The following is a 17,397-nucleotide window of genomic DNA, read 5'->3' as shown; positions in this document are numbered from 1 at the left end:
TAATGCGTGGTAAAAATTTATTTTGCTTTCATATATCGCTCACTCCTTTCAAGAAAGTCATAAATCAAAAATCGTCAATTTTAAGTTGTGCATGTTTTCGGAATGCCCAGAAAATGTATTATATCTCAGCAAAAGAGGAAAATTTAAACTTAATATTTACCCGCTACAGGGCAGAAAGTGTTGTTTTTGCATTATGAAGAAAAGGTAGTGTTTAATTATTTTTTTAAAATATACTAAATATTTTTCAAATGGAGAAAAAACCTTCAGGTTTTACCCAAAATATCTGTTGCACAGTAAAAAGTTTAATAAGTGGCTTTATATTTATTTTCAATACATTGAACTTTATTTTTAAACTTTATAAACGTTCTCCTGAAAAATCGAGTTTTTTTATTTATGACGTCCTAGAAAAGAGTGAGCGATATAATTTTTTTCATTTTAACAAATCATTCCTTCGCTTCCTTTATAGCAGAAATATACTTTACTTATGAAATTAAGAAAGGAAACGTTTTGGTGAGGACGTCCGTATATTTTCTACTGTGAAGAATATTGAGTACAATCTTCAATTATAAGCATTAGTATAGTCATGTTCAAACTTACTTTGACAGTTGGAGATTGGCGGCATCCTGAATCCTGAGAGGGGATCCGGGGGGAAGTGGAACGGCCGCTGTCCGAAGGCGAAGTGGAACTGCTGCTGCTGCCCTAAGAGCGAGAGCACTAACCATTAGTCCAATACAAACTGCCCTCAGACAAGTTCCACAATGTCATGTAATATGAAATGCATTCAGAAAACAGCGAACATCATCAGAATCCTTCAATTGAAAACGAATGAATATTTTAAATAATAAATTGTCTTTTCAAACCTTTATATTTTTATGTCCAGGAAACCTTTTTTTCATTTTCAAATAATGTTTTATTTAGTAAATACCACTATTTCTTAAAATCTACTGTGACACGTGTTTCGATACATTCTGCATCATTTTCAAACACCGTTAACCTTTTTTCATTTGATATTTTATTTACATTTTAAGTTTTAAAACTAATGTTTTATTTATAATACTATTTATAATTTATTGTACTCTGTAAAAATATAATAATTATCGTTTTATTTTTTGGCTTATTAAATACAAATTTACATTGCGAAGTTCAAAATTATGTTAAGAGAATGTTAGTGGATTGCATATCGAATCTTCTTAGTTAAGTTCAAGAATTTCTAAGATCTTCATAGTTCTCAAAGTACTTAGCGCAAACTGCAGTTCTTATGGATAATTAAACATTCCACCTACTTGTGTATTACGACGACTTAAACGTAAATTATCTTTATCTGTTTTCTTGTTTAATATGCATTAAAATAACTTCTCACAAGTAAGCGTAGAAAGTATTATCAAAATAACAATTAATTTTGTACAGATACGAGTAAGCTTATTTGAATGAATTCTTAGACTAACACTTTTTTTTTAAATTTAATAATTATGGTGAAATGGAAGTCAGTTGCATAATAGAAAGATTTGTAGTTTAAAAGTGAAAATATTTTCAGAAATTTACTCAAGTACCGTATTTGAAAATAATAAAAAAAACATTCCGATACTGTTTACATCAAAATACATATTTTGAAATACAAAAAGTAAAATAAACTTTTTAAAACTCAGTCGATTGCATAAAAACGTCATGGTTTTAAATAACAAATTTTTACATTTATACAATAATAAACCTTTTTTAAGTTAATATATTCAATAGTATTGATAGAAATCATCCAGTCTTCATAGTGTCTATCACTGCCATATTATCCCCTATTATGTGTAGTTTAAAGGCTGCAAAACAGAGTCCAGCAAATCAAATTGTGGACTATGAATGATTGATGCTCGAGTATTCAGCGTGTTCAAAGTCCTCCCAAGTGTGCGGCCATTCATTAGGCTAACATTGGTTAGACCAGTTAGACGTTAAGTGGAGCACCATGGTCAGGTGTAAATTGGTACGGCTGCAGCCAGCAAGTTTACAGCGCCGCTGGACCTCCTCGTGCGAATGCTCTCCGAGTAAAGCCGGGATCCACAAACTTTATAATAATGTTACAAATTTCTTTTGAGAACGAATCGTTTATGAACAAACTAAAGGAACTTAAAAAATTGAATAGTAAATCGTTTTTAAAAATAAAAGTAGAACGATAAAGGGTAGTTTTAATAGTGGAAATAATGTTTATAGGGTTTTTTTGTTGTTGTTAAGTAATAAGAATAACTAATAACTAACCAAGTCTTCTTTTAAGTATCTTATATATGAGTAGCGTTTGTAAAATGTATTTAAAAATCTTATTTACTTAAATAATATTCAATTTTTATAATTCTTAAACAAAATATAACTAACATAACCAATTTATAATTTTTATTGTATTTACTTATTGTATGAGATGAAAACATGATATATTTATATAAATATTTGGTTCTTTAATTTTATATTTAATGCTATAGCACTTTTAGCTTTAGTTTCTAAATTTTAGATTGAGCGAGAATTGATAAAGTAAAATTGTATCAATTAAATCGTATAACATAAGTATTAAAATAATCTTTATAAGCCATATAAATTTACTTGATTACTGTGGTGTCACATCGTTTTTTTTTCTTATTTTATTTATCAATACCTTAAAATCCAATACTTTTTAATTTATTGTGTACTTGGCTTTGTTTAATTCCAATTTACATTTTCCTATAACGTAGTTTGAGGATTTTTAGTCTAGTGTACACGTAACACTATCAGGACACTAGCACGTACTAGGATTCTCTAAACCTATTGCTATTGGTGCAGAGCAGTCACCACTAGAATATGAGTAGAACATTTGAAAAATAAGGAATTTCAAAAATGTTATTATTTCTAAAACTAACACAACGTTCATTGAGAATATATTTATTGAAATTATAACTCATAGTTCGTAAAAAAATTATTGGTGTTAGCTGATTTATTAATAAAAAGTATTTATTATATTCGCCTCCGTTAGGTCAGTAAATTTTAGTGATTTTATCCCCATAATGTTTGTCTAATAATACTTTAGCTTTTTACCTAAATCGCAGGTTTTATCACCTTATCTTCATTTAAGTAGCGACAAAATGTTGTATACACCATTGGGTGGGTTAAATTAATTATTTTCAAATGTGATGATTTAAAACAACTATCATTTATTATATTTTACGAAAAATGACATTTTTACAGTACTTTTGATTGGAAGTAATCAATCAACTAAGCCATTATAAAGTCTAGTATTGATGAGCCTTAATAACTGGCATTACATGAACACACCAATAATATGACTGAAAGATACTTTATTTTTATTTTTATGAAACTTTTCATTTTGTCATAGGCTGGTTAAAGTGATCACTTTACACACGTGTAACATTCGCCAATTCTACCCATTATTGACAACGACACTACTCAAATTCTTGGAAGTTCTATATGTATGAACCAACTTAGAAAAATTGTTATTAAATCACTAGAACATCACTAGAGACATCTATTGGTGATATGAAAAGAAGCTTATATTGAGCAGAAACTCTTATATCAGTATCTTTGATGAGATGTCAAAAAATAATTAGAAAATAACTCCTGTAATTGGAGATAATCCAGATTTTGTGAACAAGTATTTCGACACACTCAAAATGTTGTAAATACACCTGAATTTGAATCTTAGAAAGCTTATTTCATAGATACATATATTTTGCAAAACTCAACATGTACATTTAATTTTTTAGATGACCAAAGGAGAAGATAAGGGCGTATCTTGGAGAAGTATGGGCGGTTACTGTCTGGGGCGGGGGCGCCGCGAGAGAAGGGGGCGGCAGGAGGACGGTTCCACCCCCGCCCCGTGTAATTAACGCCTAACGAGACCATTGTGGGGGGATGGGGGTGTTAATGTGGAACAAGGTGTGGGCGGGTATTTCAGGCACCCAGGGCGCTAATTCGATAAAAAAAAAATACAAAAAATCAGGTATTTTTCCATTTTAATCTGAAGATGGAAACATAGTCCCGAAACTAGTAGCAAAAATAATATGAATGTAGGTAACTCAAGTGTTTTCTTTGAAATTACACAATGTGAAATTCCTAATAAACTTGGCACGATCAAGTATGCCAAATACTTGAAAGTGGTCAGGTTAGAAGTCGAAACAATCGGCGGGTATGTATGAGGAGATGCATGAACGTGGAAGAGGCGAAGAATGTATGCAAGGACAGAGTGGTGCGGCGTTCTATTCTCTCTGCCTTCCCCTGCGGGGAAGCGGCGTGATGGTTAGTTTATATGAAATTCCACATCCACAAAATGAATGCCGAAACAACAAATAAAATATTTTTCCATTTTGTTAAAAAAAAACAGTAACAATTTAGGTTTTAGGATAAAACATAAGTGTCAAATTTTCTTGTGTAATATTTTTCAAGGAAAAAGCATCGCAACGCCTATTAAGTTATTTTCTCGAAATTAAATTAATTATCAGACAATATTTCCCTATTATAATACCTATTGTCCGCCTCCGTAGTGCAATAGTTAGTGTGTTTAGCTACCGTGATGGAAGTCCCGGGTTCGATTCCCAGGGTGGGGGGTGAAAATAAATATTGATGATTTTACACAGTAATATTTATTTAATATTACACTGGACCTGTACTTGAGGTGCAGGAGTGATCACCTTGCCTTCGTGTGAGTAACGATCAAAATAACACTGCGTCAATATAATTCAGTGCTCTATGCACCATTGGGTGCGGACAAGGGATAGAAAAAAGAAAAAGAAATATTCAACAAAAAAGTTATTTAAAATGAAATAACTATATATAACTAACTAACTAACTAACTAACCATCACGCCGCTTCCCCGCAGGGGTAGGCGGAGAGAATCGAATGCCACACCACTCTGTCCTTGCAAACATTCTTTGCCTCTTCTACATTCATGCATCTCCTCATACATACCCGACGATTATTACGACTCCTGACCCGGCCGCTTTCAAGTATTTGACATACCTGATTGTGCCAAGTTTTCCTCGGTCGTCATCTGCTTCTTTTTCCAACTACATTCGCCTCATAAATTTGTTTAACCGTTCTTTCTTCACTCATACGCTCCACATGTCCAAACCATCTCAACACACCTTTCTTAATTTTATCGATAATGCTTATCTCAGCCTTACATTCTTTCCTTATTTCATCATTCGAACATCTATCAAACATCGTTTTGCCACACATTCGTCTGAGGGATCGCATTTCGACTGCATTCAGTCTACTTTCATCCTATAACTTTAAATAAATATCATCTTTAACTATATATATATATATATATATAACTAACTAACTAACTAACTAACCATCACGCCGCTTCCCCGCAGGGGTAGGCAGAGAGAATAGAGCGCCACACCACTCTGTCCTTGCAAACATTCTTCGCCTCTTCCACGTTCATGCATCTCCTCATACATACCCGCCGATTGTTACGACTCCTAACCTGACCACTTTCAAGTATTTGGCATACCTGATCGTGCCATGTTTTTCTCGGTCTTCCTCTGCTTCTTTTCCCGCTAACATTCGCCTCATAAATTTGTTTTACCGTTCTTTCCTCACTCATTCGTTCTACATGTCCAAACCATCTCAACACACCTTTCTTAATTTTACCGATAATGCTTATCTCAGCTTTGCATTCTTTCCTTATTTCACTATTCGCACATCTATCATACATCGTTTTGTTACACATTCTTCTGAGAGATCGCATTTCGACTGCATTCAGTCTACTTTCATCCTTCTTTTGCCAACTCCATGTTTCACTTCCATACATTAGAGTTGGAACCAGGACTCCGTTGTGCACTGCCAGTTTAGCTTCCGCTGATAGGTTTTTATTTGCTATAACTGATTTCAGTGCACCGTTCACTTTGTTCCCAGCATTCACTCTCCTTTCTATATCTTTATCAATCTTTCCATCCCTAGAAAACATACTACCTAAATACACGAAATCATCTACCTGTTCCAGAATCTCTCCGTTTACCAATATTTCACATTCAGATCTGCATTCTTCTCTTTCAAAAACCATAATCTTAGATTTGCCAACATTCATCAATAAGTCACTTTCCTTGCACACATTATACACTTTTGTCACCAACGCCTGCAGGTCTTCTCTGCTATCGGCAAGAAGAACAGCATCGTCAGCATACAAAAGGCAACAGACAGTCAAATTATTCATATATATATATATATATATATATATATATATATATATATATATATATATATATATATATATATATATATATATATATATATATATATATATATATATATATATATATATATATATACATATATATATATATATATATATATATATATATATATATATATATATATATATATATATATATATATATATATATATATATATATATATATATATATATATATATATATATATATATATATATATATATATATATATATATATATATATATATATATATATATATATATATATATATATATATATATATATATATATATATATATATTTATATATATATATATATATATATATATATATATTTATATATTTCATCTTTTAACTATATATAAATATTATATAATATAATATAATGAGCAAGATAAAGTACAACTTCTACGAAAAAAATATATACTTATGCACGTTCAAGAAACGATTAAGATTTTAAAGATTTTCTAAGATTTGAAGAAACTTTAGTTTGACATGTTATTTCTGCTCAATTGTGTATGAAATACGAATTGAGTATAACTCTAAGCTGTCTCGCATTCAAGAGTCTATAACGTATATTTGATAGGTCGTTAAGTTATTTCAGTGACGATGATTTAGTATGGGAAGACCACCCACTACTGGACGGCTACTGTTATTCGACGTTTTATACAGATAGCCATCGCTACACTGCTAACTATTTTTACATATTTTCTGCCACCCAGTTCGATAGTCCAGACATTCCTTTGAAAATAATTTATGCAAGAGATTAAATATCGTCCCTATGCAGGCGCATGTCTCTAACCAAAATAAGGAACGGTGGTCTTCTTCACCTCATATTGTTGTACAAAATAAAATCAAACAAAAAAACATTCTAAAACAAAGTTCTCTCCATACTCCAACTGTTGTTATAGAGACGATAATTTTTAATATTTTACTTTAATTACAAATATATTAATTAACCAGCTTTATTCGTACGACAAATCATTTAAGATAATTTTTCTTTAATACAATTTATTCAATTTCGTAAAAATTGTGTTTATTTTTTTAATCAAGCCTTCGCTCGTTTACAAGTGATTTTAGCTGTAACAAACAAAAAACGTTGTAATAACAATAAATATACATAGGATATAAAAGGAGATGGAGGTAGAAGCAAAAAAAAACAATACAAATTTTAATAATTAAAAGACATTAAGGGAAATATAAAATATATATATATATATATATATATATATATATATATATATATATATATATATATATATATATATATATATATATATATATATATATATATATATATATATATTTATATACATATATATATATATATATATATATATATATATATATATATATATATATATATATATATATATATATATATATATATATATATATATATATATATATATATATATGTATATATATATATATATATAAATATATTTATATATATATATTTATATATATATATATATATATATATATATATATATATATATATATATATATATATATATATATATATATATAAATATATAAAATTCTGTATCTAAAAATAAGCAAATACCACTTTTTCTTAAAAATCTATTGTAACACGTGTTTCGAAGCATTCCGCAACATTTTCAAACACCGAACGATGCGGAATGCATCGAAACACGTGTCACGATAGATTTCAAGAAATAGCGGTATTATTATGTAAAACTTAATTAAAAATGGATAGATATTACCACAAAGTGACGCCGAATCAATTTATGAAATTAAAGAAAGAACTTATATTCTTGTACTTTTAAATATGTTTTAGTCTGAATGGTGATGCAGTTTGAGAAGCAAGTAAGAAATGCGAACACCTTGCAACTGGGCGGGATTGGTAAACAGAGTACCTACTTCAAGAGGAATGGAACCCGTAAACAAGTCACTTCATTTGATGTAAAAACTCGCTGCCAGAAGAAAAACAAAAGTTTTAATGTTCGCGACTGACTGAACAGACTAACAGACACGATCACAAACTCTAAACAAATATGAATATTTTATTACTCTTGTTTTATATGTATGATACTTCTATCCACACCCAGTTACGACGATGCTGGACTTTTGATTATGAAAACATTATCATTTAATTTTTGACATCTCAACATAGATGAAGAAGAATATGGAAGTCTGGGAAATTACAGGGATAACGTCATAGGCTCTGTTAATAAGATCATTTTACACACATGTAACATTCACTGATTCTACCCATGATTGACAAAAAAAACTATTTAAATTTTCGGAATTACTTGATTTGTTGATCAAACTCGTGACACAGTACATGTAAGTTCATGACAGCCATTTATGTTGGAATAGGGAAAGCTTTTATTAAGCAGATACATTTCTTATTTGTATGCAAGGTCCGAATTTAGGATTTAATTCACATATTTAAGAAAAATAAATAAATCTAAAAAGATTCAAGAATTTGAGTAAGTAGTGTGGTTTTCAATAATGGATAGGATTGGTAAATGTCACACGTGTGTAGCATTTATCATTCAACATTTACGATCATTTAAACCAGCCGATGACGGTAGTAAGCCAAGTAAATTCCTAGATTTCCATTGGATTTTATTTTACAACTTTAAAGTTGATAAACTGTGATCTGTGATCAATTAGGTACGTTTTTTTTATTTATAAGCAACCTTCTGATGAGTCTAAGAGAGCTAGGTATTCATTCATCACACCTTACATTGAAAATAATTTTCAAACCCTCATCCGCACCCCAATGGTGCATAGGGCACTGTATCATATAAACGCAGTGTTATTTTCGTTATCCTTAACACATGAAGAAAAAGTGATCAGCCCTCCGCTTTAGATAGTATTGAATAAATATTTTAGTGAAAAAATCACTATTATAATATTTATTTGACCCCCCCCCTGGGAATTAAACCCAGGACTTCTAGGCCGGTAGCCGAGCGTGCTAACCATTACACTACGGAGGCGGATAAATAAAATATTTAGCACCTAACTAACAATACACTTATTAATAGAGTCAACAAGTTCATCTTTCTTCCCAGGTTTACAATAGAAATGAATTTGCGTATCACCGCATAGCAATGTATCTATGCATATACATATTATACATAGAGTCTCATTGACACTTTTAAAATCATATTTTTTTTAACGAAAGATAAGTTAATACTTCAGCATTAATTTTGTATACTTTTCAATATTTTCGTTAGCTGGCAACCTCGCACTCTGTGCTTCCTTCCGCGAGAGGGCGAGTGCAAGTATTCTCTTAGGAACTATTCAATATTAACGGTCCGGTTTGTTTGGAATATCTATTTTGTAAAGGGGTGACCCTCATCAGAACACGCGTGCGGATAGAAAGGGTTAGCTACCCGCGACCCCTTGCTATTCTCCTGTTCATGTATCATCCATTCATTCTGACAGTCCTGCATTCAATCTTCTCATTAATATGGTGCATAGACAAATAAAGGAATAGGGGTTGTTATTTTATGTTGTTTTATTTGTATATGATTTAGTTTTAATGAATTTGGAATGACGATTGAATTATTATTTTTCTTTATCTGTGCACGGTTTTTTATTTTCAAAAATTGTTCTTGTTTAGTGTTAATAGCTACCAATTTGTAAATCTGATTAGTTAGCGTACCTATATCATAAAATTTTCATAAGTGCACATATCGCTCACTCCTTTCAACAACGTCATATATCAAAAATCGTCAATTTTCAGTTGTGCGTGTTTTCGGAATGCTTAAAAAATGTACTATATCCCAGAAAAAGCGGCGTATTTTTAACTTAATATTTACTTGCTACAGTGCAGAAAATGTTGTTTTTGCATTTTGAATAAAAGGTGTTGATTAATTATTTTTTTACATAAACTGTATATTTTTCAAATGGAGAAAAAACCTTCAGGTTTTACCTAAAAAGATCTGTTGCACAGTAAAAAGTTCAATAAGTGGCTTGATATTTATTTTTAATACATTGTGTTATATTTTTAAACTTTAAAAATGTCCTCCTGAAAAATCTTTTTTTTATTTATGACGTTCTTGAAAGGAGTGAGCGATATGTAGGTGTTCAATTATTACTGACAACTAATATTTTTATGACGTGTATTTTATTCTATTGTAGCGTGAGTGCAAAACTGCAATTAGTGCAGAAACATTTGTATTTCTCCATTGATTTTTCAAACGATAATTTGTATAAAAGAACCTTAATCAACATGTATTAAAAAAAATATTCTGCCTGTAATGATTTGATTAATAGTATGCATGATTTACTTTATGTAATAATAATGAAAAAATACAAAATAATGCTACTGTATAATAAAAGTGTTTTCAGGTTAATGTGCAGTGAATAGTTGACGTATTGTATTGACTAGCAATTTTGGACTGCACTGTCTCTCAGTCTCGCTCAGATGAATTGACGAAAAAATGAAGGAAAAAATGTACTTACTTCACTTAAAATATAAATAAATAATACACTATATGCCAGAAATTATTAACTAAATGAGAGTCGAAAATGGCAATCTAAGCCGGATGTAAACTGCGAGGTATCATACGCAATCATTCTAAACATATTTAATTCTACCCCAATTAATCAATTGGGGTTCCGTGACACTTTCTAATTTTAAGAACCCCTTTCCTTTCTGAATGAGACCTTTAAACCCCCTCCCCCACCCCCACCCACTGCACCCCGCAGGAGGCTTCACCGTCCTGCAAATGACAGTTTCTAATTCCAACTTGGCACGAAAGTGTATTGGTAATTGCTATGTTTCACATAAGACCAGGCTTGAGGCTCGAAAACTCTACACCTTTTGAGAGAAACTTGATCCAGTTTCAAAGGAAACAAATGAATTTACTTGGTAATGACTGCCAAAACTACATGGTTTCTTCCTTTCTATCCCGGCGTATTGTTTTATCTGCTTCACAATACAATATAATTCCTACATCCCCATTGTAAGAATGCTTTTTCAATGTCCACGTGTAATGGCAGGCCTTTCGTATTTATTTTCACCCCACGCACTGGCATCTACTGGGCGTATACTTGGTGCTATGTCTTAATATATTTTGATACACATTAAAGAATTTGACGTATGCAGTTACTAATACCATTTTCATCACAAATATGCAATAATGTTTGTAAAACCATTTTTTTAACACAAAATTTTAATAAGTTTGCTTGAGTTTTATAAAATAATCTGCTCAGTGGTTATGGACTAAATGCGAGTGCATTTTTTAATTTTTTTATTACAAATATAAATTCTTGTTTATCTATGCTCGATAAATTTATCATACACCTTAGTAACTTCACTGTTAACTTAGGATCAATGAAATTTATATACTCATGCCTCTAACGAGATAGCAAGTGTTTTTGCGTGGAATTTTCACTCATGAATTACATGAAATTACAGTAACTTTAAACATAATGAGTATATATGTAGGTATAGGCTATGAAACTTTAAAAGTTGAAGCCTGAGTAGGGTCATGAGAAGCGTTGTTGCATAAGCCGTAGCTAGAATTCAGAGTCACTTGGACTTTAGGTAATTTAAAACAAAATCGATAAATTTATTATTGTTTTTATTATTGTTAAATGATTTCATCTTATACCAGTATTATTTTTTTTAAATCTTGAATGTATGTATTAAAACGTTTAATTTTAAGGTGTCACGACAGATGTCACTTGAGGGGAGTGCTGGGCAATATGGCCACGTGGGAATTCTCCCACACTTTAAGTGGGTAGTGAAGATACTACTAAGTTAATACCGGTGTAGCGAATCGACCAAAGACTATGGGAATTCATTTGAAGATAATAAATTGGTACGTAATATAATTTTGTGTTTTCGTAATATTTACCAATTTATTGGAAATCAAAATATAAAGAAATACTTATTTAATCTATTTAAAAAATCACTCTCCTTATCATCCGTTGTTCATTTTGTGTAATACCACTTTTATAAACACTTATTCCTGACTACGAGTTTTAGAAAATAATTCCATCATCAGGTCATTAAAATAAAATTATTACGATTTGACATTTGTACAAAACTAAAATTATATGTTGAAAAATAAAATTTTGTTATTTAAAATTTAATTTTTATACAAATGTCAAATCGTTATAATTTTATATTAATGACCTGATGATGGAATGATTTTCCGAAACCGGTAGTCACAAACAATTATTTATAAAAGTAGTATTACAGAAAGGGAACATAAGGAGAGTGTTTTAATACTATGCCACAAAGTCATCAATGCTTTTAATGTACACAATACATGTATTAAATAAATATTATTTATTTTAAATTACACTTGAAACAATAATTTAAAAAATTTATTCACTTTATTTTTTGGTCTTGCAAAAAAAAATTGACAAAAAAAATTCTCTGTGAAAACGGAGTTTTTAAATCATTTTTGAGTAGAGTGTTACTTAGTCGAATACTTACTCGTTTTAGATCTTGGTTCTCTGGGACCATCAACCGTCACCTTGATGGCTTTATTGTAGGTAGTCACTTGCGGAGGGGTTGTTGATACTGTTATCGTCAGGGTGAAGGACTTTCCTGAAAGAAAAATTCGCGTTAGACATATCCATAATCAAAGTTTTTTCTCTCATAAATGAAAACGTGTTTGAAAATTCATTGATTTTTACGAAAAAAAAATGCTCAAATTATCAAATTGTTACTTTGTAATCAATGTTTGAAATGATCATATTTTGCTTTTCAAAATATGAAACATTCCTATTTTTCCAAGAAATCAAATAACAATTATTTTTCTTCTTCTTACTCTCATCTGCAACTTATGGTGCATAGGGTACTACAGTATGGGATATAAACCGTATTATCTTGATGGCTAAATACATTAAGGAAAGGTCACTAGCCCGGCGTTTCAGGTAGGTACCAGTCCAGGGTAATGTTACATAAGTATTCAAGTAAAAAAATAATTTTATTTATTATGACCCCCCTAGAAATAAAACCGAGATATTCAGCACGGTATTTAAACACACTACTAAATCATTTATTTGCCATAATTTTATTATTATGGGAAGGATATGGCTTTATATCTTTAGTTAAAAACGAGAAAATAAACGATTTTTTTTAATTTTGACTCAACATTTTCAGTTTTTTAGCATAATTTTCTTCTTCTCAAGTTTTAACACTACATAAAAAACTACTTTATTTATGTCAATTAAATTCCCATCGTTTGCATTAATGAGAAGACACTGTTAAGAAAAACTATTATAATTTTTGTCACACAACACGTAAAATTTCCCATTCTTATAAGAATAATGAGCGATGACAGCTGCAGGCACCTCGGTGGTTGGAGCGCTTCGTGCAGCGCAGTCAAGAGATAACTGGAGAAGAGTTATTGCTCCAACAAGGGTCTTAACCATCAGTTAAAATAAAATATAAATAAGCATAATACATGGTGATTTTATATTAAAAAAATCATTCTTCATCCATCAAATGTTAAATTGATATTAATGCTCAAACTAACCAAAAATGTGTTTGAATACTTTGTATTTGACTATCATGGTTTATGGCACCTAATTGTCCCAAGACGACTCGGCCGTGTGTTGAGGCGAGTAGACGCGGAAGCGCGGCGCGAGGGCGCTAGACACGCGAACTGAGGGTTGAAGAGTGCCGAGGTTCAATGCGATAAAACACTATCAAATAAGCGGTTCGTGTCTGTCAGCTGTTAGAAGAGGAGTTATTTTATGGTGAGTTTGCAGTTAAGCAGTTAGTTTCAGCCAGCGCAGGATCTATCATAATCTAACTACCTGCCACTTACTGAAAAGGGACGGGAATATACACTTTTGTAAAATAATACGAGTATATTAATATTTTTCCTTGTAAATAAGTGCCTGGGCGTCTGAACTGAGTAAAACTATTGTAGGTCCGGTAATTTTATCAGCCAAAGCCAGTTTATATTCTACTTATAGAGAGTTGGACTGTACTTAGTGATTGTACGTAGTACTAAAAATATGAAATAATAATATTAAGAAAGTGCAGATTTTGAAATATGTACTTAAGAAAATTTATGTCGAATATTTAATAGTTGCAGAACGTTCTTGAAGTGATATTTCACGAAAAATTCACCAAAGTAATTGTCCAGTAAATAAGTCAGTAGATTCAAAATTAGTTAGCATTTTTTTTTTAAGAGCATAATAACATCATGATGTATGATAATTTGTTTAGTGACATCAAACGAATGTACTCATGTGTTAAATATAGTTGTTGTGTATTTATATTGAGCCTATAATTTCTATGACACATAAAGGATACAACTTTATATAAAAGCAAATAAATTAATGAAAGTATTTGGAAAACTTTTTTTTCGATTTTCTTAAAAATATTTAAGTGAAACAAAATTAATCCAGACCATAGCGTAGTTGAGTAGAGACTTAAAATTTCTCAATCTCGGTGTTTGTGAAGCATTTTGTATGTTTTCTTTCACAGTATTCACTTTTTTACGTGAAAAAAAAGCCTCTATGATACAGACTATTGCGATTATTTAAGTATCTACTAGCTGGAAATAGTTAAAAGTGTTCAAATAAATTAGTGTAAAAATAAACTGTTTCCGCTTCGTTCGGTGATATTTGAAAGTTTTCAGTCAAAATCCATTCCGAAAAACGTATTCCAATTTACCTTTATAAACCCGCTCAGTGGAATTTAGCGGTAAACCTAACCTTCCAACAAATTCATTCGGTGCTTTTTAAATGAATCGATTCTGTATAGGTGTAATAAAAAGCAAAATAAGATAATATTGTTCTTCAAATAGTTGGCATTATCCCCTCTCCTTTCTGCGGCTGGTACGGGGCACCGCGGAGGTGATAGAAAGGGGGGCGGGCTGGGCAGGGGTGAGGTACCACTAACCGGAAAATTGCGGAAAATATCCGAGCCTAGAGACCAAACCGTACATCGGTGTTGATTATAAGCAAATATAATTTACATCGGTTTTTTGTCGTTGTTATGTATTACCCGGCTAAGCCCGGGATTTAAATTGTTCAATAATTTTATAGAAACAATTAAAAACATATATTTTGGTTAAATCGTGTGTGTATGAATATTTCCTCCTCTTAATTCTTTAACAAAAACACATGGGCCATTTTTAGAGGTACTGAAGATGTGTTATGTAAAAAATATAAAAACTATTATTATTGAAATAATTCAAGGTTAAACCCAAGTAATGTGTTTTTAATTTATAATGAATATATAGATATATATCATTTATTGTTTATTTTCGACTATACATGAGAAATATTTTCCAAAACATTTTTTACTCAAAAAAGAAAATCCCTTTGATTTAATTTGTAAAAAAGAAACGAATTGTCTATTTTTTTTATTTATCATTTTTGAGTAGCGATAATCTTAAAATAAAGGTGTTATACGTTTTTAGCTGTATATAAGTACAGTTGGCAAATTCATAATATGTTATAAACAAGTCTTAAGAAAGAAATAAATTCATGGAAAGAGAATACAAAAGTCTTGGGCATTTACAGAGCATACCAATGTTAACGACTAACTAAAGGGATCACATTTTACACGTGTAAAACATTCACCAGTCTGCTAATGAAAATTTATATCACTTAATTTATAGAACTTGGAAACGAATTTCCCAATTAGAAGTTAATTAAAAATTCAGTCCAGTCTTTCTTCAAGCAATATTGCTATCCTTCATTTTTCTGTGCAGTAGAATTTGTCAATCACATTTAAAACGACATTTAGATTTTACATTGAGATTAAAATTAGGTACGTTCATTTATGGTATATCGCATAAAATAAAGAAAAAAAAGTAATGCGGCCTTGAGATATTTTGTAAAAATGGCGCCATTCAAATTAATAATAAAAATAATGGTACATAGAGCTCTGCGTCATATAAGCGCACTGTTATCTCAATCGTTTACACATGAAGGAAAGGTGATCAGCCCTCCGCTTCAGGTACCAATCCAGGGTAGTATTGAATAAATATTAGATGTGTGAAAAAATCACTTATATTTATTTTACCCCCCTTGGTAATCGAACCTCCTGAACGGTAGGCGAGCGTGCTGACCATTACACTACTGAGGCGGAAAATACAAATTAGCCGAATATTATTATTACTATGCACATCGGTAATAATAATAAATAAATAAAATAATCATAAGTATTATCTTTCTTCCTACCAATAAATTCGAAGTTCTTGAAACGTAATATAGTGAATATATGAAAGTCTCATACAAACAATTTACTACGCAGAGCGTACAGGAAAGTCAAGTAAAAAAATGACACAAACATGGCCTGAACGTAATACGAAAAAAGCCAATATTAATAACGTAACTGACAATAGTAGACAGGAGACATTTCAATTAGCAATTGTACAAAGCTGTGTCCGTGTTCATGTCTGATCCTGAAAGGCAGGTCGAGGGTTACAGGAAATGGAGAGGGTAACAGGAAGGGGATGGAGAGATGTAGGGTTATAGGTTTATAGTATCTTTTAAACAGACAGATTACATGGGACTAACGGGACTCATTTAGGATACTATAAAACAAAAATTTAAACTTTTGTTTGATATTTTTAATTGCGAACCTACTCCCTTATTTCTTTAATGTTTTCCGCAGATACTTTGTGGCACATTTTAAAAACTTTGTAAAATTAATTAACTTAGTTTTCACGACTTTTTTACTAATACAATTTAACCTACCGGTTTCGACAATACCTTGTCATCATCATGGTTTATTTTAGATCAAAAACATTAAAAACATTAAAATACTCTCGCCAAAAACTTCCACACACTCCATAAAAATCCTAAATATTATTTTTATCATTCATTGCATAGCAACTCCAAATAACAACTAATGGAATCACCCAAAAAACAGTATGAAGCTGCGCACGCATACGTAAAGTGGAGAACACACAAACAACACAAAAACCTACTGTGCAGAAATTTTAGGAAAAGAAATTGGAAAAATATCAAGAATAGGACTGTAACTTAAATTTAACTGATTATTAATAATATAATATTAATATTTTTTGGGTGATTCCATTAGTAACAGTGTGTGGAAGTTTTTGGTGAGAGTATTTTAATGTTTTTATTTAAAATAAACCCTGATGATGACAAGGTATTGTCGAAACCGGTAGGTTAAATTTTATTTATAAAAAAGTCGTGAAAACTAAGTTAATTAATTTTTTAAAGTTTACTCCCTTATTATTTTCTTTGTAGAGGAA

General features: G+C 30.8%; 1 protein-coding gene across 1 annotated transcript in view; it reads right to left on the bottom strand.

Moving 5' to 3' along the window:
* Positions 1 to 17,397, bottom strand: part of RunxA (RUNX family transcription factor Runt related A) — a 40,921-nt gene that overhangs the window by 9,719 nt on the left and 13,805 nt on the right. The window contains exons 2-3 of the mRNA XM_088268650.1: positions 12,639 to 12,752; positions 598 to 714 (exon numbers count right to left, since the gene is read on the bottom strand). Coding sequence (XP_088124776.1) covers positions 598 to 714; positions 12,639 to 12,752 — 231 coding nt within the window. The remainder of the gene's footprint in view (positions 1 to 597; positions 715 to 12,638; positions 12,753 to 17,397) is intronic.

Source organism: Brachycentrus maculatus, unplaced genomic scaffold (assembly GCF_059751285.1).
Source record: "Brachycentrus maculatus isolate JH-2025_06_01 unplaced genomic scaffold, ASM5975128v1 h1tg000326l, whole genome shotgun sequence".
Taxonomy (NCBI): domain Eukaryota; kingdom Metazoa; phylum Arthropoda; class Insecta; order Trichoptera; family Brachycentridae; genus Brachycentrus; species Brachycentrus maculatus.
This window is presented reverse-complemented; position numbering and strand designations above follow the sequence as displayed.